Raw genomic sequence first — 23,850 nt, 5'->3', positions numbered from 1 at the left:
GAGTTCCTTGTTTTTTAATGCAGCATAGTATTCCATTGGACGGCAACATTTTCAATCCAGCTAAGTTGAACTCTTTTTTCTTCCTCCTCAAAATAGCCCCTGTCCCAGCATTTATTCACACTTTGACCTCTTCCAAGAATTCCTTCCCGCCCCGCCCCCCCCCACCATGGTCTTAAAGAAGCAGGGAAGAAACAGCTCAAGTTAGAAAAATGTTACGTTGAATAGATCATGTGGCTGTATTTTTATTTAACATTTTTCATCTGTGAATGGTAAAAGAAGACAGACTCATCCATTAATATTGGTCAAATAAATAAGTTGTTAAGGTGGTGAGGAAATCTGGAGTAATAATTAGCCAAGGAAACTAGGCACCTTCAGTCAATTCTGACTCCTAACAACTGTGTTGTGTCAGTAGAACTGGGCTCCACAGGATTTTAAGTGGTTGATTGTTTGCAGTTGACCATGTAAAAGGGTTTGTATGACCCAAGAAAGGGAAATAGTTTTTTTATAGTCTTCCTTAATCTATGCCCATTTGCTCCCCTCTCTAACTTTTCATAAGATTATCTTGTGAGGCTTGGCCATGTGCTACTGCCTCCCGCTCCTTCCTCTTCCCGTGAATGAGTCTCTGAGATGGCAGGTGAGATCGTCAAGGCTCAGACTGCCCAGCCTAGTGGCGATACAATCTTTGGAAAGATATCAGGAAAGAAATCCCAGCCAAAACCGTTTTTGAGGATGAGTGATGCCTCGTTTTTCATGACATTTCACTTCAAGCACCAGTACATTTTCTGGTAATACCTAAGAAACCTATTATCCAGATTTCTGTAGCAGAAGATGATGATGAAAGCCTTCTTGGACATCTCATAATTGTTGTCAAGAAATGTGCTGCTGATCTGGGCCTGCAAAAGGGTTATTGAATGGTAGTGAATGAAGGTTCAGATGGGGGACAGTCTGTCTGTCATGTTCATCACCATGTTCTTGGAGGCCAGCAGATGCATTGGCCTCCTGGTTAATTTTGCTTTAGGAATACTTTTCCCTTCTTTAAACAACGATCAGATTTGCAAGTTTGAGTATGTTAAGCAGTACACTTACTATTGCCTGTGTACAGAGAGATTAAGGAAATAATTTGAAAAAATGATATGTAATAAAAGACTTGGTTGCATAGTTAAAAAAAAAATACTGTGTACCACAAGTATTTGAGGTCAGCAGTAGTGTAGCAGTGAGGCAAGATAAGTATTTACACCCCTGTTACACCAATAAGAATCTTGCTTTGGCTAAAATAAGAAACAGCAGGAATCTTTGAAATGTTAAGCTAATTAATTAGCTGGCTACTTTCAGAAGAAATCTTAAATGAAAGTGCTTCTCTAGCTGCTTTCCTATGGAGTGTTTATAATTAACATCTTCACATGTAACTAAAGACTTTTTCTTCACTTCAGAAACTGTTTATGAAACAATTTATTAGAAATAATTTGCTAATTAAAAGTATTATTTCCTCTCTGCCACCAGAAAGATACTGCCTAAATAAACTTATTTTATTTATAGATTCACTTTCTGCAAGTTTAGGACTTCGCTTAGTGGGCCCTTATGATATCCTTGCTGGAAAACATAAAACAAAGAAAAAGTCAACAGACCTGAATTGTAACCTTCACTGGAGGTTTTACTATGATCCTCCTGAGTTCCAGACCATAATTATTGGAGATAGTAAAACTCAGTACCACATGGGCTATTTCAGGTAAAGAATCTTTTCTTCTCTTTTTTTCTCCTTTTGCTGGTTAATCACTGACCTTGCCAAAGGCCAATAGCATATTTTCCCTTTTTTGTTTCTGTATTGCTATTGTAGCTATTTTAAATAGATAAACTTGTTAGATGTAATGTGATCTATAATCCTTTGTGATTATAAACCTTTGTTTCTCTTTAGGGTTCTGAAGAGCCCTCTTTGCCCAGTTAAGATAGTTTAGAGTTGCTGCTATGACTGTAAGTTAGCCATGTACTTGGCCAGGTCAGAATGACAACCTGTAGTTTAAGTGGCCTATATAGAGTTGACAATCTGGTGTCACTGCTTACCAGAGGGTGACATTCTGCCACTCAATAATCTGTTTTCCCTACTGTAAAAATGGGAATGGTAATTGTACATACTTGATGTTGTTAAGTGCCGTCGAGTCATAGACAACTCATAGAGACCCTATGAGTGAAAGACCTGAACACTTGTATAACTTTCATCATTTCTTTAAGTTAACAGGGTTTCTGGAGGCAAACTATTTCGGAAGTGGATGCCACTTCAGTTTCCAAGCTTGTTTTAATCGGGGAGCTTCACCAAACACTGTCCACGTAGGGTAACCATTATCCTATTTGACACATCAGTGTTGCAGTGTTGAGCTTCACAGCAACTAGGAGTTACCTCTGTACAGCAAATGGACAGATCAGTGCTATATGACCTAGAAGAATGTTTGACCAAAAACAATTAAAACCAGGCCTGAGGGCCACAGACTAAAATCACCCACCTTTGACTTGGTAGCATCACTTTCTGTCCACTAGGCCAACTGAGCTCTCTCATTGTTGTTGTTGTTAAGTGCCATCGAGTCGACATATCTAATAGGTTATTATAAAATTATTCTTGGTAGGGTGGAGGGACAGCGCAGGAGGGGAAGGCCCTCTATGAGGTGGATTGATTCAGTGACTGGGATAATTGGGATGGGAGTGACAGAGACAGTGCGATTGGCACAGGACAGAGCAGAGTTTAGGGCTGTTGTACATAGGGTCGCTATACATCGCAAGCGACTTGACGGCACATAACAACAACAACAACATAATACAAGATGTTTAAAATACAGAGAAATAGTGGTAGTTTGAGAGGGAAATACTTCATCCTCTTATAATAGTAGAAATGCTGCCATTTAATGTAGACAACAATTTGCCATTGCCATTAAGTTGGATCCTACTCATAGCTGACTCTCCAGCATGTTTTAAGAGGCTGTACATTACATGAGAGGAATTTGCACGCTTTCTTCTGAAGGGCAGTTGGTGGATTCAAACCTCTTGCCTTTGGGTTGACACTACAACTCCTTAACCATCAGCTACCAGAGCTCTTTAGTTAATGTTGAGATCAGCTGTATTGAATAGATGTAGCATAGGTAAAATGCCCAGGGAGAAGTAAACTGGGTAAAGCAGATACTTATGAAATCTTTAGAAGCATTGACAAAGCAGTGATTATGGTGGAGGTGAGAACTGTGTGATGTTTCTGGTTTTGATTTTAACTTACGAGACCTTTAGAAAAGTTACTTAATCATGTTGGTCTTCTTAGCTATAAAAGCAAGGAATTTGGTTATATACTTTTCATCTAATGTTTTTATGACTTTCTCTTCTGTTTTTCCTTTCTTTTTTTTAGAGACTAGCCGCTGAAGGTAATAGTGTATAATTTCCCCACAGGGCAACTGAATTAATACCTTTTACTTAACAGGGATTCTCCTGATGAACTTCCTGTGTATGTTGGTACAAATGAAGCAAAGAAAAATTGTGTAATTGCTCAAAGCGGAGATAATGTGTTTGCTGCAATCAAGTAAGGAAATAATTCAATCCCTCTTATGAGTTTCTAGTTATGTTTCTAATTTTTTAGAATATCATTCTATTAAGGGATGGTAGGAGTAAGCAAAAAAAAAATATGTATTTCCATAGATCGGTTCTGTGACTTTTTTCCAGAACAGATGTGATAGTCTTACTTACACTCCTGTTACTTTACACTTAAAACAAAAAACCAAACTCTGGTCTACTGGCAAGAAGCTGCATGCAATCCCAATAGCATGCAGTTCAAAGCCACCAGCTGCTCTGCCGACAAAGGATAAGCAGTCTCTTCCTGTGAAGTTAACTGTCTCTGAAAGCCCACCAGAGGGTCAGCTATGGACTGGTTCCGGCTCTACCGTAAACAACAACAAAATTTTAATCTTGACTTCAGTTTTCCCAGGGCAAAACCTGAATTAATGAGCTTTCTTTTAGACATCTGATTTAAACACTGTTACAAAGTTTCAATATAAGAACAAACTGTACATATTTCAAACAAAAGTTTTATAGAGCAAAGCAGCTTCTTATAAAATCATTGGCACAGCAGGCTGAGCGTGGAGGAATGACCACTGTGCCGCAGAACTAGCTCATGAATGGTGTTTATCTCTACTACTATCAGGAAGCTAGGACCTCAAGACTGCTGACCTGCTGATTTCTTGAGGCATGAACTACTTCCTCTTCCCAGAACACTGGTTGTTTTTTTGTTTGTTTTTACATTTTTTTTTATTTTAATGAAAGTTTACAGAGACTTAGGGTTTCCAGTAATTCATTGTTGTACTTGGCTCACCCTCGCCCCCGCAATTCGCCCTTCTCTTTAAAAAGTAAAAGAAAAACTTTCATTGTTATGCAATCCCTACCTCCACGTCCACTCCACTGTGCAGCCTTCATTTTGGACTCCTGTCATGACAGTAATACCCAATCATATATCCCTTTTAAACAGTTCTCCCCTCATCTGTTGCAATGCAGTGTATATCATTCCTCCCCTCCTTCTGTCTTCCCTCAACCCGGATGTCCGTCCGTTTTACAACAGTGGCCCTATATAATATTTGTCCTTTTGTGACTGAGATATTTCACTCAGCATAATGTCCTCCAGGGTCACCCATTTTGAATAATATTTCATGAGTTACTTGTTTTTCAATGTTCCATTATGTGAATATACCAGAGCTTCCTTATCCATTTGTTTGTTGATGGGCGCTTGGGTTGTTTCCAGCTCTTTGTTATTGCAAACAAAGCTTCAGTAAACATGGGTGTGCATATATCTGCTTGGGTGGTAGTGATGGTTTCTTTAGGGTATATTCCCAGTAGTGTAATTGCTGGGTCAAATGGTATCTCTGTTTGCAACTTTTTGAGAAAGCTCCATACAGCTTTCCATAGTGGTCGCACCATTTTACACTCCTACAAACAGTGAATAAGGGTTCTAGTTTCTCCACAACCTTGCCAGCAGTTGATATTTGCTGCTCTGTTAAATTTTGCTATTCTTACTGGAGTGAGGTATCTCCTAGTTATTTTGATTTGTATCTCTCTTAGAGCTAGGGATTTTGAACATTTCTTCATGTGTTTGTTGGCCATCTGAATGTCATCTTTGGTAAAGTGTCTGTTCATATCCTGTGCCCATTTTTCAGTTGGGTTATTTATCTTGTTGTGGTGCTCAAGTATTTTATAAATGCTAAATAGAAGTCCCTTGTCTGACATGTCATTACCAAATACTTTTTCCCAATCTGTGGCTTCCCTTTTTATCCTGTTGGAGAAGTTTTTGGTGTGCATCCAGAACACTATGTTTGATAGAACCTGAGCCACTACAGTGATACCTGTGCCTCACCTCTCAAAACCTTCCCTAAGCTAGAAACCACCTTTCCTAAATTACATTTCCCTAAGCTAGGGACCAGATACTACAATCTCCTGATACTGGTGCTATAGAGCAGTCAAATGCCAGTGCAGTTGTGGTTGTGCTCACTGGAAGAAATAGCAGAAGCACAGCCTCCAACTGTGTATCAGCTCTCGTGGATTCTAACAGCAGTTTTGTTAGCAGGCTGAAATGTTACTTGGTGTGAATCTGCCATCCACTCCTCAGGAGAAAGTTGGTCAGTCTCCTTCCTGTGAAAATACACAGCACTGGAAATTGATGGAGGGTTGCCTGAGAAATACTATGGAATTGAACAAGCTGGTTGATACTCTTATCAATTAGACAAGACTTCATACTCTTTGTAGCAATTAAAATAGTCAGTAATTAAGTGACAATTTTATCAGTTCCACCAAAATAAGGAATTTATTTTATATGACTTCTTTTAATAACAAACAAGTTCGTCCTAGAAAGGGTGAAGCCGGGCTGCTCCTTGGAGGCAAGGATTCTGAAGCTTCATCTGACATACTTTGGACATATTGCAAGGTGGGATCAGTCCTTAAAGAGGGACGTCATGCTTGAGAGGGTGGAGGGACAGTGCAGGAAAGGAAGACACTCAATGAGATGGATTGATTCAGTGACAGAGGTAACGGGGGTAGGTGTATTAGAGATTGACACCAGATAGAGCAGGGTTTAGGGCTCTTGTACATAGAGTCGCTATGAGCCACAGGCAACTTGACGGCACATAACAACAATATGAAAAGAAAAAAAACAAAACTTTTTACCAATGAGTTGATTTTGATTTACGGTGAACCAGTAAATTTCAGAGTAGAGCTGTGCACTGTAGATATTCAGCTGTTAAGCTCTTAACAGAAGTCAATTGCCAGGGCTTGCTTCTACTTCTTTGCTGGTGGAGTTAAACACCAAACTTTCAGTTAGTTTTGCTAGCTGTCATCAGGTCAGCTCTGACTCAGTGGCCCTATATCCAACAGAACAAATCTTCAAAGAGGATATTTCATCTAGGCATAATTCTTCTTAAGCATTATATTTCATATATACATAAACTTCTACTGAAAAGAATGTTCTAGACAAGAAAACAGTATGAAGGGCCTATATCCCATGTCAGAGAGGTGGAGGAAGGCTATAAAAATGGACTGACTCCTGTGGACCAGACAGGATCAGATTTGTTTTTTATGGTTAATTTAAGTGTTCTCTCGATATAACTTGTTGTGATTTAAGGTAACGTTTAGTATAACTGTGTACACTCTATTTAAAAGACAGTGATAGTGGGGTTCTAATTTGATTTATCAGTTTCTGTAGCACTCTAATCCATCCTTAATGGCTTCATTATACTGTTTTATATTGTTTTGTATTCTGTTGGCAAAAATAATTTGTTTATGATCAGATAGGAAATTATTTATTTTGTGCCTCTGTTTGTTGATCTGTAAAATGGAGATGAGAGTAGCACCAACTGTAACATGCATTTTGGGAGTCTACTGTAAGCTCCCAAAATCGGGGAGTGAGTATTTGAGAGAGTTCTCCCTCGGGTGTCTCATTGCAGAGAGGGGATGACTGGCCTCTCCCACTGAGTCCTCCCAAAACCTTCCTGAAGTTGTACAGTTTTTGAAAACATTATTTCTTAACTGACATTAACATGTATTGCAGTATTGGCAGTCCTTTAAATATACTTTTGGATAGTCTTTTTGTATAAGCTTAAAAGGTCAGTTTGCTCTCTTTTTGCATTTTCTAAATTTATCTTAACATAAATGTACCTTTTTTTTTTTTAATGGTAACTTAAACATTTTAACAGCATGGTATGATTCTTTAAAAAATGTTTTTTTGAGGCGAGCTCTGGTGGCCTAGTGGCAAGAAGCTACACTGCAATCCCAGAGGTGTGTGGTTCAAATCCACCAGATGCTTTGCTGGAGAAGGAGGAATAATCTCCTCCTGTACCTGTCAAATCTGATTTGACGGTACACAAACACAAACATACACACACACACAAATAATAAAAATATTATTTAAAAAAAATGTTTTTTGAGAGTCTACATACTACTTTTTTTCCTCTTATGACAGACTTCTCCAAAGGAATAAATTTGATAACTTTAGTTTTTTAAATATCTCTTGTAGTTTTTTTGCACATATTAGCAGGATAATACAAACTTGAATCATGTTTATTATCTCTGAGTGGCAGCTTTTTAGTCCCTTATTTAAAGAAATCTGTGATTTTGAGAGTTTTGGAGATTATTCTGTAGCATTTTTCTTGCATTGAATTAAAAATTTCCAATATCCAATGTTCTGTTTTCTAGTATTGTGGCCAGCAGTATAATGAGAGATTTTGCTCCTTTTTTAGGTTATTTCTGATGAAAAAGTTTAAAGATATAGCAGATAAAAAGCAAGCTCGTCTTTTGAAGAGCATAGATGAAGAACTCACAGAAGCAGCCAGAGAACTTGGTTACTCACTCGAACAGAAGACCTTGAAGATGAAACAGAGAGACAAGAAAGTATGACCTTACCTGTTAGCTCTCACTGTTTTGTTGTTAAATATTCCCCCCCCCCCTTTATTCTGTCCCACTTTCACCTTCTCTTTCTTTTCTTTAGCCCCAGGGTCAGGAGAACTCTCTGGAGGCCACCCCTCAGGGTCTTCCTCCAGAGTCTGCCTCTGTCCCAGCCCCAGGCATGCCAGGCAGCTAATGCTAAAGGAGGAGTTGTACAGCTCCTGAAGGCTGTTAAAAGGCTGAGTCACCAGCATTCTCACACAAGTTGTATCACTGCTGTGACATCAGTGCTCGTGTTTACCTTTATCCTGCTAGGTTTCAATCTGTTGTTCCTAGGGTTGCTATGACTCCTGGTTAACTCACCACCACCTAACACGATAATGGTAATTTTCACTCCTTTAATCATTTCATGTGAGCAGCTTTATACATATTGTGCACTTTTAACAGCTTTTCTCTTTCTCTCTGTGATACTAAGATGTCTTACTGGTTTGGGGGTAGTTTTGTAATGGTATGCTTAGAGTTGCTCTAGTTAAGGGTCTCAACTACAGTTCCTTTGTGAGAGACAATGTATATTAAGATGTGTTCATTTTCTTCCTATAAGTGAGTTTCTAAACAGTCCTACCTCCCTGACCACATTCACTTTTTTTAAACTAGAACTGCTGGCTTAATCCACAGGGCGTTCTGCTGCTTCTCCAAAGGCAGTGCCTCTCAGGAGGTTTCACATCCACTAGCAGCTCTGGGGAGGAAGCTAGGCAGTCTCCTCCCTTGTGATTTACAGCCTCTGAACCCCCTCTGGTTTTCAGCTGCTTTTTAGCTGTTAGTCTGTTCACACTTGACAGCAGTGAGCTGGATAGTGGGAGTGGAAAGGAGAGAAGGAGGGGACCCATTGCCATCAAGTTGTAATCAACTCATAGCTGACTCTCCATTGGGTTTCTGAAGGTGTAAATCCCAATTGGAGAGATTGCCTATCTTTCTTCATGGAGTTGCTGGTGGATTCAAACCATCAGAGACATGGCCATGGGGTCAGCCCTACAACTCCACGGACTGTGCTACGACAGCTCCCTACTCTGATACCAGATAACAAATAAAAAGCACCTTTATAAATGGCAGCTCCCTGTGGTGGTTTTGAATGTAAAATTTTTAATTACCCTGTTTGATCACTGTAACAAATCTACAGGCAAAGTAATTACCATCCTGTTTTGTAATAAGTAAAATGGGCTTTCTAGAAACTTCATACTTTGTCTAAAATCATAAATGACCAGGTCAAGACTTAAATTCACACACTTGGAATTCTCAACCTATCTTCTCGCTAATTCGCTGTATTCCGTTTTGTAAATCTCTTTACTTTTTTATGACTGGATCATTCAAAATTGGCTTAATGAGGAGAAATGAGGGTCTGTTAGCCCATCCACCTGATTCTGATGATAACACATCGATCTAAGTTTGTAATTTTTCACAATGAAGTTACTAGTAGGATTCTGGTGGCCAAGTGGCAAGAAGCTGTGCTGCAATCTTGAAAGCACTAGCTGCTCTGCCGTCTCCTCCTGTGCATTTAACTGCCTCTGAAAACCTGCGGGACAGTCAGCTGTGGGTCAGTTCTGACTCCATGGTACACAACAACAAGAAGTAGGATTCTGATTTGTTGGTAATTTATACCTCTTTGTAGAAGTTGATATAGTTAATCATCTGTGAAAATACATGTAGATATCATGGTTTTTGTTGTGTGTCATTCAACGTGACTCAGGAGAGGATAATCAATATCAGTAGTTGTATCACTATCTTCCTTATCTTTGCTTTTGATAAGTTATTGACATGTGTTTTTGTTTTTCACTTGTCTGTATTGTGAGTATTGTTTCATACTGCTAAATTTGAGATCTTTGTTATAATTTTAAGAGGCTCTGGAGCCCTGATGGCACATTGGATTGTTGTTATGTGTCATCGAGTTGCCTGTGACTCCTAATGACCCTTTGTACAACAACCCTAAAACCTGTGCCACTCTCACTGTCTTTGACACACCGACTCCCATTATTCCAGTCACTGAATCAATCCATACTGGATTAGGCATCAGTAAATTAACCGAAAAGATTAAGAAAGAGATTCAAACTCACCAGCAACTCTTTGTGGGAAAAATGTGGCAGTCTGCTTTCTGTAAAGATTTATAGCCTTGGGAACTCAGAAGGGGCAATGCTGCTCTGCTCTGCCCGGCTGGATCACTATGACATTCATTGACTCAAACACTGGGCTTGGTTTTGGGTTCTTAAAAAGTACTTTGCTTACATTCAAAGTGTTGTTGTTAGGTGTCCTTGAGTCAAGTATAGGTCTTAGTGAATCTGTGAACACATATCTGAACCCTGTCCTATCTTGCACGTCCTTATATTCAAAGATGCACATGAACTTAAACAACTCTGATGACTCTGCCATAAATATCCTTTTATATCCTTATTTAAACATATTGTTGTTGTGTATTGTTGAGTTGGAATCGACCCATAGCTGACCCTCCTGCAGGTTTTCAGAGGCAATAAATTGCACAGGAGGAGATTATTCATCCTTTTCCCGTGGAGCAGCTGGTGGATTCAAGTCATGCACAGCTTCCACTAGGCCACCAGACCTATGCCTGATTATCTCCTCAGACAAATTTCTTAGATGTAGTATTGCCAAGACAAAAGTGGTTATAGTGTTTTGGGGGGTGTGTATGTTTCTGTTTGAAACTGCCTGTTTTAGGAGTTTAATACCAGTTTACATTCTCACCAGCAAGGTATTAAAGTGACTTTTTGCCCATACTTTTTTACTAGAGCTGTGTATTCAGCCTTTTAATATTTTCTATTCTGATAGTTGTAAAGTGTCACATTGTTTTGATTTACATTTCTAGGTTTATGAAATTATGTTAAATACTTTTCACCTATCTGGTGGCCATAAGTACTTCTGTGATGTCTAAATTTGGTCCATTTTATTATGAAGATTGTAGTCTTTTTCATTTATATTTTTAAGTGTTAGTCTTTTCCTTTATTTCTAAGACTATCTTTGGTAGTCTAAAGATGATAATCTTGATTCGTTTTACTGCCGTGTGTAAGCAGCCCTAATGATGTAGTGGATTAAGCATGGAGCTCTGAGTCCACCAGCCACTGTGCAGGAGAACTAGGAGGCCACCTGCTCAGTTAAGGCTCTACAGCCTTGGGAACCTGACGAGAAAGTTCTGCTCTGTTGTGTGTGGCCACAGTGATTAGTAATGGACTTAATGTCAAGGGCACGTCCTGTAGTTGCAGGTAGTTTTCAACAGTTTCTCTTAAAATGGTTCTTAATATTTTTATCATTTATTATTGTTGATTCTGTAAATTGCTTTCTTCTCTAATCCAAGATAAGCAAATATTTTCATATAAAAGTTTTATTTTTCCAGTAAATTTTCTAATTTCTCTGTAAATTCTTTTGGAATGAAAAATAAGATATATGGATATGATTTCCTTTATTCCCTCAAATGGAGAATGAAGACTTCTTTTGAATAATCTGCTCTTGATGTTGATTGCTGTCAAGTTGAGCACAATTCATAGCATCTCTTAGGAACAGAAGACCTGAAGCCTTTCTATAACTATTTTCGTTTCTCAAAGTTTACAGAGTTTCCAGAAGTATGTTTAGAAAGTGGACACCACTCCTGCTTCTAAACCTGTCTTAAACTGGGGGGTCCACTAAACACTGTCCGCCAGGGTTAACTGTTATGGTATTTGACACTTCAATGGTACAAGGTTCAGCATCACAGCAACACCAGGTTACTTGAGTACAGCAAATTGACAGAAGTGTGCTGTACCACTTAGAAGAATGTTCCTTCAAAATAAAAGAACTGACTTTTAAGTACAAAGGCCCTCCATGAGGTCTTGTTGACTCTAACCAAGAGACTTAATAAAAAAAAACCAATATAATATATTGCTACTAGTAGCGTAATAAAAGATGATGAAAGAAGTAAGAGAATAGGTTATTAGTTAGAAGTAAGTTTTCAAATGAAAAGACTGAGGAAAGATTATTTTACCATTAGAGTTGAGGCTGTGTCCTTCCTAATAGGTTGTGTAAAAAAAGCTGACTATTTTATTAAGGAAAGACCTGAGTAAAGCCAGATTAATGCCACCATTGTGACTAAGAAGAATATGATGCTGTGTGTGGTTAGACCTGTCACTGTCTTTGAAAATTAAGAAAAGCTCACCTATTAAATGATCTGCCTACATACAGGTCACCACAAAACTAGAAATAGTCCTAATTTGGGGAATTTTGTCAGTAAGCATGAGTATTCCAGAGAAAAGGGATGGAAGACTGAAATTGGCAAGGTGGATGAGAAGAATTCTACCTTACGAACAAAAGCAATTTTTTTAGACTTAGAATTTATGGTTTCTACCTAGGGATATTGTAGCTGATGTTAGATGGATCTTAGCTGAAAGCAGGGAATACCAGAGGAATGTATATCTGTTTCATTGACTATGCAAAGTCGTTTGACTGTGTGGATCATAACAAAACTGTGGCTGGCTCTGAGAAGAATGGGAATCCCAGAACACTTGATCGTGCTAATGAGAAACCTATACTTGGACCAAGAGGCAGTTGTCAGAACAGTGCAAGGAAACACTGCATAGTCCGAAATTGGGAAGGGAGTATGCCAGGCATGTGTCCTATCTCCATACTTTTCAACCTGTATGCAGAACAGATTATCCGGGGGGGCTGGGCTCTATGAGGAGAAATGTAGCATCAAGATTGGTGGGAGATCTATCAACAATCTGTGATATGCAGATGATACAACCCTACTTGCTGAAACTGAGGAGCAGCTGAAGTGCTTGCTGCAGAGAATCAAGGACTGCAGCCTCCAATATGGATTGAGGCTCAATGTCAAGAAGATAAAGATTCTCACCACTGGCAGCCTTAGGATGGATGGTGAAGAGATTGAGATTGTTCACAGCTTCAGTTTGCTTGGCTCCACTGTCAACACTCTCGGCACCAGCAGCCAGGAAATTAGAAGACATATTGCCATGGGAAAGTCAGCTGTTAGGGACCTCTCCAAAGTACTGAAGAACAATGATACCTCTTTGGAAACTAAGGTGCGTCTGATACAGGCCATGGTCTTTGCTATCACTTGTTATGCATCAGAGAGTTAGACAATGACTAAGGAGGATAGAAGGAGAATTGATGCCTTTGAGCTGTGGTGCTTGAGAAGCATATTGAGGGTACCATGGACTGCTAGGAAAACAAACACATTCATCCTGGAAAGGGTCAAACCGGACTGCTCCTTGGAGGCAAGGATTCTAAGGCTCCGTCTAACATACTTTGGACATGTTGCAAGGAGGGACAGGTCCTTGTAGAGGGACATCATGCTTGGTAGGGTGGAGGGACATCGCAGAAGAGGAAGGCCCGCTATGAGTTGCATTGATTCAGTGACTGGGGTAATCGGGATGCGTGTGTCAGAGACGGTGCGATTGGCACAGGACAGAGTAGAGTTTAGGGCTGTTGTACATAGGGTCGCTATGAGTCACAAGCGACTCGACGGCACATAACAACAACCTCCTAGAAGATACATCAAGAAATTGGTTATTGGGATTGATTGTAATTAAATCAGAGATTTGCCTCAAGTAACAAGATGGATTGGGTTTCTTCCCTGACAGAGCCGGATGTACACTTCTAAATGACCAAAACGATGAAACTCACTCATTTCACTGCTTTGTAATTGTGTTACGGGATTTGCTTTTAAATAATTTTGGAGAAAAAAACCCCCTAGTGTTCAGATTTATTGAAATAAAATATCAGAATTGAATTCTGGCAGAAATGTTGAAGTTTTCTTACAGTGATTCCATTTTCTTTTCCATTAGGTTGTAACAAAGACTTTTCATGGTGCAGGTTTGGTCGTCCCAGTTGATAAAAATGATGTTGGGTACAGAGAGCTTCCTGAAACAGATGGTAATGTACTACATATGTAAATATGATCATATTTTAGTGTGTGCGTGTGTGTATATATATAGTTGTTGATTGCTGTCGCGTTTGAGCATGACTCATAGTAACCCTATGAACAAAAAGGCCTAAAGATCCTCTACAACTATTGATATTTATCAAAGTTCATAGAGTTTCCAGAGGCATGTTATTTAGGAAGTGGATACCATTCCTGTTTCCTATATATATTTATTTTTTTTATATTTATAGAAATTTTTATTGCTAAACTTTTGTAAATTTTTTTGTTAACATGACTAGGTTAAATTGCTGATTTAAATCACAACAATCCATAAATATCTTAGCCACTTTCCCCTTTGAGGTTTCCTGTGATAATATTTTTAACATGGCAAATCAGATGTTCTTTATTGTACAATTTTTGTGTCCTGATTCACTGTGTCTTATGAATATTAATGTTCACCCAGCTCTTTAAAGTAGTTCTAACTTCCATTTCACTGTAGATTCAGAAAGTTTTGGCAGAAAATGAGGGAGCTGAATCTCAAACTCTGGCTCTCTGGCTTTGGAGTGCATGCTGCTCCTGCTGCTGTTGTGTTTAGATGCTGTTGAGTCGAGCATGACTCATAGCAACCTCGTGAACAACAGATCCGAATCCTGTCCTACCCTCACAATCTCTGACATACTCGAGCCCACTACTGCAGTCACTGTGTCTATCAGGTTGAGTCTTCCTCTCTTTTCACGGCCCTTCCACCTTTCCAAGCCTGATGTCCTCTTCAAGGAATAGCCTCTCCTGGCAACATACATGCCCAAGGTATGTGAGACAAAACTTTATCATCATTGCCTCCGAGGAGCATTCTGGCTGCACCTTCCCCAAACATACCTATTTGTTCTATTGACAGTCCATGGGATATTCAGCACTTTTCTCCAGTACCACAGCTCAAGGGCATCAGTTCTTCTGAAAGCATCCTTATTTATTGTCTAGTTCTCAGATGCATAACAGGTGATTTAAAAGACCATGGCCTGTTTCAGGTGCACTTTAGTCCTCAAACTGACATCATTACTCCTCAATAATTTGAAGAGGTTCCTGACTGCAGATTTTCCCAGTGTAATATGTCTCCTGATCTCCTAAGTGCTGCTACCAAGGGCGCTGACTGTGCAACCAAGTATGATGAAGTTGACAGGTTCTAATCTTTACTCCATCTATCATAATTTTGCCTATTTGTCCAGTGGTGAGAGATGTTTTCTTGACATGCTGCTGTTAAGTGGTGTTAAGTCATTTTCAACTCAGTGTCTATGGGACAGAGTGGAAAATCTAACTTATCTACTACGCTTCAGTCAGGGGGAGATATCCAAGGTCTTTTTCTTCAGTAATGGATGAATTTAAATGACCACCTTTTTGATTAGGGAGCTTAAATAGCCTAATGGGCAAAGAAGTTGTGCTGCCAGCCAAAATTGAGCCGTCTGAGTCAACAGCAGCTCTATGGGAGAAAAGATGGGCAGTCTCTTTCCTTTTAATTTACAGCCTCTGAAACCCACTGGAAGGTCCCCTTATGAGTCAGTTTCAACTCCACTGCAATGACTGTGACCTTTATTTTTACTTTCTTGTTAACAGCCAATTGCTAAAACCATTGCATCCCAGGGCTGTTTTCTCCCAATGATAGAATACTTGTTTAACTAGTTGCATAAATTCTACCATTGGGAGTGAGGGAGCTCTGGTGGCCTAGTGGCAAGAAGCTGCACTGCAATCCCGAAGGTGCATAGGTCAAATCCACCAGGTGCTCTGCTGGAGAAGGAGGGGCAAATTCCTCCTGTGCCAGTCAGATCCAATTCGACATTACACCAAATTTAAAAGAAAGATAAAAAAAAAAATGCTACCACTGTGACATCGCTCAAGTATTCCAGTAGCTGTTGGTGCCATGCAGTCAAATACAACTCATAATATCCCTATAAAGAGCAGAGCAGATCTTGTCCTCTATTGCACCATTCTCAATATCTCAGGCATATGCAAACCCACTGTGGCAGTTATTGTGTTAATTCATCTCACTGAAGGTTTTCCTTTCACTGGCCCTGTCTTTTCCAGCATGGTATCTTTATTCAAGAACTGATACCTCCTGACAACATGCCCTGAGTAGGTGAGATGAAGCTTCACCACCCCTGCCTCCAAGAATCCCCCTAATTGCAGTTCTTTCAAAATAGACTTGTTTGTTTTGGCTTTCATTGAACATTCAGTACTCTTCACCAAAACCACAATTCAAAGACATTGATTCACCTTTGGTCTTCTTTGTCCAATTCTGACATGAATATGAAGCAATTAAAAATACCATGGCTTGGGTCAGACATTACTTAAACTGACATCCTTGTTCTTTAGCACTTTAAAGAGGTCCTTTACTGCAGCTTTGCCCAGTGCAGCATGTCTTGATACCTTGACTTCTGCTGCCATGTGTGTTTATTATGGATCAAGCATGACAAAAATCACTGACAGCTTTAATCTTTTTTCCATCTATCATAGTGTTGCCTATTTACCCAGTGGTGAGGATTTTTATTTTCTTGACATTGAGATATAATTCAAATGCTTCAAGCCATCTTCACTATTTGCAAGCAAGGTTGTGTATCTGCATAACTGTTGATGAGAATGCTCCCGGCCTGCAGCACATTCATTACATAGCCTTGCTTCTTGAATTATCTATTTGAATAGGCATAGAGAAAGGATCTAAATCTAGCACAACTTTCTCCATTTTAAACCAACTTTCTTTTCCAGTAACTGCATCTTGGTCTCTGTATAGGTTTCACATGAGCACAACTAGGTGTTTCGGGATTATAATTTTTTTAATGTTATCCATAAATATAATCAACACATATTCCTTTGTATAGGCAATACAACACAAGTAAAAATATTTCTGGTATTCTCTGATTTTAATCAAGACCCAGCCATCATCAGCAATGATAATTCTTTATTCCACAGCCTTTTCTGAATTCAGTTTGAATTTCTGGCAGTTGCCTATGTACTGCAAGCCATTTCTGAGTATACCTCAACATTTTTAATTGAGTCTGATAAAGTACTAATGTTGATTAAGAATTCCAGTAGCAGTGGGGATAAAATAAGGATTGTTGTTGTTGTTGTTATGTGCCGTCGAGTCACTTGCGACTCATAGTGACCCTATGTACAACAGCCCTAAACTCCGCTCTGTCCTGTGCCAATCGCACTGTCTCTGACACTCCCATCCCAATTATCCCAGTCACTGAATCAATCCACCTCATAGAGGGCCTTCCTCTCCTGCGCTGTCCCTCCACCCTCCCAAGCATGATGTCCCTCTCCAAGGCCCGGTCTCTCCTCACAACATGTCCAAAGTATGTTAGACAGAGCCTCAGAATCCTTACCTCCAAGGAGCCACCTGGTTTAACCCTTTCCAGGACAAATCTGTTTGTTTTCCTAGCAGTCCATGGTATTCTCAATACTCTTCTCCAGCACCACAGATCAAAGGCATCAATTCTCCTTCTATCCTCCTGGTCATTGTCCAACTCTCTGATGCATAACAAGTGATTGTGAAGACCATGGCCTGTATCAGATTCACCTTAGTCTCCAGAAAGACACCATTACTCTTCAGTACATTGGAGAGGTCCCTAACAGCAGACTTTCCCATGGCAATGCGCCTTTTAATTTCCTGGCTGCTGGTGCCAAGACTGTTGACTATGGAGCCAAGCAAACTAAAGCTGTGAACCATCTCAATCTCTTCACCATCCATCCTGATGCTGCCAATAAGTATTCAAAATCACTAAATCTTTTGAGTAGCAAAGAGACTTTCATTTTCTGAGTTAATTAAAGTTGTACTTGGTTATTTAATAAAGTTATTCTTGCAGTTTTATAGAAATTCTGTTAAATGACTTTATGAAGTGTTTTCCTGATAGAACATATTTCTTCTCACACTAGTGATATGCTAATGTTTTCATCTATGTTCTTCAATATTCTTTTCAGCTTAGTAACTGTCTTAAGTTGGTTTCTCTTTTCTTGTTCATACGACTTTTTCAGAAGTAAAATCCTCAAAGTGAATTCTTTGCTTTTTCATACTTTCAAGAGGTCTTACAGAAGATTTGCCCAATTGCAGTAGTTGCTTATTTCTTGGCTGCTGCTTCCATGGTGGTTGATTGAGGATCCAAGCAAAGTTGAATCTGTGACAACTTGAATCTTTTCTGCATTTATCATGATGTTGTTTATTGGTGCAGCTGTGAGAATTTGTTCGTTAAGGTGTAATCCATACTGCAGGCCTTAGTAATTGGTCATCAGTATGTGCTTCCAGCATCAGAGCAAATTACAAGCTATCGCAGTATGACAAATTGGCAAATGAGTAGAGGAGAATGAAAATATAAGATGAAATCTGTCAGCTCAACTCATTGCCATTAACCCATTGCTGCAAATGACGGTAATACATTAAAAAAAAAGTGTTTCTAAGCACAGTTGTCAATTTAAAAGTGTGAGGCAGTGTGTTAAGTTGGAACCAACTCAAAGCTGACCCTTCATCAAGTTATCAGGGGCTGTATGTAAATCACATGACAAGCTATTGCCAGTTTTCTGCAGAGTGGATTCGAACCACCCACCTTAAGGTTGTCAGCACAACTTTCTACCCTCTAGGTTACCAGAGCTCCCTAAAGTGAGTAATATAAAAGTGGTTAAGACTCCACTCTGTCAAAAGTTTAAAAAAAATTGAGAGACCTGGAAAAGGCAGGCAGTCAAGTTTTTACTTTTACAGGTTTCACAGTATCAGAAATTGATAAGCTAGAAATTATTTGCTAACTGGTGACCTAGTGGCAAGAAGCTGTGCGGCAATCCCAAAGACACATGGTTCGCATCCACCGGCTGTCCAAGGGAGGATGGTCAGTATCTCCTGTGCGATTTAACTGCCTCTGAAAACCTGCTGGGAGAGCCAGCTCCGAGTCAGTTCCAAAACAACGATGTCTTGACTTCCATGCCAACTTCAACTGATTTGTAGTGGTTCCAGTTACAGATTTTTAATAAGGTAGAAAAGAACCTAATTTTCTGTGCATAAGAAAAGATTTTTGAATGAAGTCTGATCTGGTTTGATGAGCACAGGTTTGTTTGTGGGGTGGGGTTTTTGTTGTTGTTGTTTTGAAGAGGGAATAAAAGGCCATTAAGCTAATGCTCGGTCATTTAGTGTTTTATATAGTTCAAACCAGTAACTATATCCCTACAATTGATAAAGGAGACTTGGAGGTCTCCTGCAAAATGAAATGGTGGTCAGGAGTTCAAATCCACCAACACTCCAAGGAAGACAGACAGCTTCAGAAATCTCTGCTAGGTTACCATGAGTCGTACTTCATGACAGTGGATTTGGTTGTGGGTTTTTAGAGTGGGGTTGTTTTTGGTTGGTGGGTTGTGTTTTCTGATAGATAGCTGTGGATATTTAACATATGGCCCTCAAGTAGGCACCAAATCATGGCTGACCCTCCAGCAGTTTTCAGAGGCTGTAGTAGCAAGGAGATTGCTTATCTTTCTTCTAGGAAGCCAGTGGTAGATTTGAACCCCTAGGGATGAAAGGCCTCTGGTTTAGCAGTGCAGCTCACTATGAACTCCACTAAAAGGTATAAAGTGTTGTCCCTTGATATGATAATGATCCACCAGTTGGGAACCTCACATGCAGCATGCGTGTTTTTTGGACATCGTTACGGAATAAAATATGTGTCATTAACTTGAGGTAGGTTTTGCAGGCCATCTGAGGTCTCTTGTTATATATTCATGCACTCACTTTTTCTTGGTGCATATATATATGTGTGTTTTTGCTGTCACTTAAAACTGGGATAGCCTTTTACTTGAGAGCAATTCAAGATTCAGTTATGATGAGCCTTTGGCCTAGCCTACTGAAAAATTTTTAAAGTTTTAAATAAAATCAATGCAACAGAGATGTTTGTAAAGTCACATTTTGTAGCTTTTGCAAGAAAACTTTTTTGTTAAACCATTTTTATGGTCAAGTCTTAAAAAGAAAAATCATAAGATTGCTATTCTGGACCATAGTGTTACAGGTTTCCACTATCCAAGGCAGCATTAATTATACCAGTGAAACAAAGTCATATGAGGAAAAAGCCCAGCTTACAGTCATTTAACCTTAAGGATGGACTTAAGTAATCTTTTTGTATTGATTGCTTTTAGCTGATCTCAAGAGAATTTGCAAGGCAATTGTTGAGGCACCAAGTGATGAGGAAAGACTGAAAGCTTTTGCTCCCATTCAAGAAATGATGACTTTTGTGCAGTTTGCCAATGATGAGTGTGACTATGGCATGGGGCTTGAGTTGGGAATGGATCTCTTTTGCTATGGTTCACACGTAAGTAAAAAAAAATTGCCTTTGTTACCATCAACTGCCTGCCCTGCCTTCACAACACATAACGACACTCAAGCACAATTTGAAATTCATTTTAAATTCTGGCAAGAGTAAATAATCAAGATTCTTTGTCTTCCAGTTTAAAGTGGTAGGGATTTGCCCTTTTTCAGTTTTTACATTTTAGTGTGGGTATGCATATACCTTTCCTTTTGCTCCATTTCTTTTTAATATTTGTTACTGTGTTTGAATTCTTAGATGGAGAACACCATTTTAAGTACAATATATTGCAAAGTAGGGTTTATTCTTAAGTGTTTTCTCATTAAATAGGAAAAAGTTTACTCATTGCAACTTGAGGACAGTGGTGGTTTAGTAATCTAAGCTTCTATCCAGGAGACCCAGGTTTGATTCCCAGTCAGTGCACCTTCTGTGGAGATAACCAACCATCTGTCAGTAGAGACTTGCATGCTATTGAACAAGTTTCTGTGGAGCTTCCACACTGTTAGGAAGAGACCTACTTGCACAACTCAATTCTGAAATCCTTGTGTATCATATTCTAAGTCTATAAGCAGCAGTTAGGAAAGATAAATGCCTACTCAACTGTGGTTGCTTAAAGATCAAATAGGCAGTGAGGTACAGTGGTGGTAATAAGCCTCTGGAGTTTAAATGCTTTAGGTTACTTCCCTGCTGAGTACTCTATAAGACTATTTCTCCAATACCTTTGTGTATGTTTCCTTCTTAAAATATAGATCATTTTCTGTACATAAACACAATTCTCATTTCACTGCAATTTATAAGACGTAAGGCATTGAATGTCAATCTGGGTCTAGCGTCAGTGTCTAAACCAATAATTTCTAAATGTGAAAATATCCTTGAATCACCAGAAGATACTGTTACAATACAGCCTTTTTAAGTAGGCTCGGGTGAGAGGCTTTGGATTCTGCATTTCTGACACACTTCATTTGTTCTACAGACCACTTGAAGGAACAAGATTGATTTTAGTAGGCATTGTAATCATCTTAAGGATTTGCTAAAGCAGACTACTGTACCCCACTCTGCAGGGTTTGATTCATGTTGGGAGTTGTTATGAGCCATTGAGTGGCCTGTGACCTATAACCTGCCTTGTCCTGAGCCAAGTCTACTAATTCTGACACACCAACCCCCCTCCGCCCCAGTTACTGTATCAATCCATCTCATCCGGGATCTTCCTCTCCTGTGCTGTCCCTCCACCCTTCCAAGCATGATGTCCTCTCCAAGAACCAGTCTCTCCTGGCCATGTGCCCAAAGTATGTGAGCTAGAGCTTTAGAATCCTAGCCTCCAAGGAGAAATTTGGTTTCACCCTCTCCAGGACAGACCGATTTGTTTTCATGGTATGTTCAAGACTCTTGGCCAGCATACAACTCAAAGGCATCTTCGAGATTCTTCTTCTGTCATCCTTAGTCATTGTCCAGCTCTCTGTAATTTTGAAGAACTTGGCCTGGATTAGGTTCACATTAGTCTCTAGATTGACATCTTTGCTTTTCAGTACTCTGGAGAGGCCAATGCAATTCATCTTTTTATTTCCTGACTGCAGGTGTTAAGAGTGTTGATTGTGGAGCCTAGCAAGCTGTGATTGTTCCAGTTCTAACAATCTCTTAGGATAGAATGATGTTATTGGTCTGGGAACAATCTGCCAGTGTACCTCTAGACCACATTTCACTTATCTCTGCCTACCGTATATATGGTGGTTATCAGTAAAATCAGTCAACATTTTTAACTGCCAGTATGGCAGCCAATGAACAATCAGAACTGATGGCTGACCCAGCTGAAATAGGCAGAGTTAGACAGCTGGAACCACTGATTAGCGAACTTGATTATTGTGAGGATTCTGCTACTGACTCGACATTTGCTTAATGCTAATGCTTAATTCTTTCTCTTTTCAGTATTTTCATAAAGTTGCTGGCCAGCTTTTACCTCTTGCGTACAATCTGTTAAAGAGGAACCTGTTTGCAGAAATTATTGAAGATCATCTGGCAAACAGAAATAGAGAGAACCTAGACCAGCTTGCAGCCTAAGTAAGAGGTGTTGACTGTGGGGTATAATTTAAAGCATTAGTATTAAACTTGCCATTTTTATTTTTGTTTTTAAGGAATACAGAAAATAAACTGATGGAAACATTTGCTAAAAAACAAAGCTCTTCAGGCCTGTGTTGGTTTATTTTATGGTTATTTTGGATTTTTTCCATGTGCAATAAATGACTGTCAATTCATTCAAGTGGTGAGGCCCTTGTCACATTTTGGAAGACAACGAAAATCACGGTCAGAGGAAGTTGCTGCCTAAAGCCTGGATAAGCAGGCTGTCTTTCCTGCCCAGAAGTCCTGTTTCAGAAAGTAAGAGATGGATAAATAATTTCTTTCCTAGGACGGCTATTACATACATCCATACATCCTTTAAAGATTGTTACTTTATCTTTCATTGAATCAAGATTTGCTTAGCTGGAACTACTAGATCATATATTATCTCCTTACAGTCAGTAAGTAATATGGATTCCAACAGGATTTCTGAAGGAATAAATGAAAAAGTGTAAGGGTCAGCTTCTCATCCCTTCCCTATACAATCCTAGCAACAAGTGTAACTTTAGAAAACGGATTATAACCAGAGCCTGACAGAAATTAGAAACTAATACCAAGAATGTGGCCAAGTTATAATTTTGATACTGTAGTTGTGAATAGGGGCTTCTTGTAACATTATGAAGTTGTTCCATCTCAACCATGTGTTAGAAGGCTGCTAGCATTTTTCAGGAATCTAGTTCCTGAGTACTTTTCATTAAAAAAAACAAGCTATTCCAGGATATCAAGCCTTCCTTTTTTACTTTCTCTTCACCAAAGGTGTAATTAATTTTTAGTAAAAATGTGTTGTCGGCTTATAATCTAGCCACTTCATCTAACTCTTTCATGAATGAAACACCTTGACTAAATTAAGATGTAATAGAAAATTATTATCCATTTTAAATGTAGCTAAGTTGCTTAAGATCATTAACAGCTTTTCTGTATAACCTCTGAAATACATATCTAAAATATTCTACCCAAATAAAAACTAAGCAGCAAACCAGAATGTAACTTAGTTCTCAGTAATCACCTAAATTTACTTAGTGGTTTAATCTAATCTATTAAAACTACTCTTGTTAGAATTTGTAGATAGATGATCCTTCCAATACCGTGAGCTCTCAATTCCTTACTTGTCCCTTTATCTAACAAACTATTTTTATAAATAGGTGTACTAGAACATAGCCATGCCTATTCATTTCCACTTTATGTATTGCTACAACAAAGTTAAATAGTGTGGCAGAGGCTGTGTGGCCCACAAAGCCTAAAATATTTAACATCTACTTTATATAGAAAAAGTATGTTGACCCCCCTGGTATAGAAGACTAGCCCAGTTGAGCCCCCAACTCATAAGTTACTCTTGGATCTTGTCAAGAAGACCAATAATGAAAATCTTAATTTTACCCCTCTATCGAAAAATTCCAAATGGGTAACTTCATACCTTGGCCCAATAATTTTTCTATTATGATTCACTGATTTTTTTTAAAAATGTTCAACTATTTTATACTTTCTTCCTTCATCCAGTCTTTCTCCATTATAATAATTTGCATATAACTTCATTGTTTCTCCTTCATGTGCTGTTCTTTCCTGTGAGAACCCTAAACCTGATAGAAAACCTACCTATTCCTTTATTTAATCTGCTCA

The 23,850-nt window shown here is 39.0% G+C and overlaps 1 protein-coding gene across 1 annotated transcript in view; it reads left to right on the top strand.

Annotated features, from left to right (window-relative positions):
• Positions 1 to 22,289, top strand: part of LOC102874712 (chromosome unknown open reading frame, human C4orf27) — a 28,244-nt gene extending 5,955 nt beyond the window's left edge. Inside the window, exons 3-8 of the mRNA XM_006902132.1 lie at positions 1,537 to 1,726; positions 3,452 to 3,550; positions 7,743 to 7,893; positions 13,722 to 13,809; positions 19,955 to 20,127; positions 22,045 to 22,289. Coding sequence (XP_006902194.1) covers positions 1,537 to 1,726; positions 3,452 to 3,550; positions 7,743 to 7,893; positions 13,722 to 13,809; positions 19,955 to 20,127; positions 22,045 to 22,176 — 833 coding nt within the window. The 3' untranslated portion in view covers positions 22,177 to 22,289. The remainder of the gene's footprint in view (positions 1 to 1,536; positions 1,727 to 3,451; positions 3,551 to 7,742; positions 7,894 to 13,721; positions 13,810 to 19,954; positions 20,128 to 22,044) is intronic.
• Positions 22,290 to 23,850: the final 1,561 nt, after the last annotated feature.

This window comes from Elephantulus edwardii, unplaced genomic scaffold, assembly GCF_000299155.1.
Source record: "Elephantulus edwardii isolate Elephantulus edwardi_28Jun2011 unplaced genomic scaffold, EleEdw1.0 scaffold00371, whole genome shotgun sequence".
Taxonomy (NCBI): domain Eukaryota; kingdom Metazoa; phylum Chordata; class Mammalia; order Macroscelidea; family Macroscelididae; genus Elephantulus; species Elephantulus edwardii.
The sequence above is the reverse complement of the archived record's forward strand: the minus strand, read 5'-3'. Positions and strand labels throughout refer to the sequence as shown.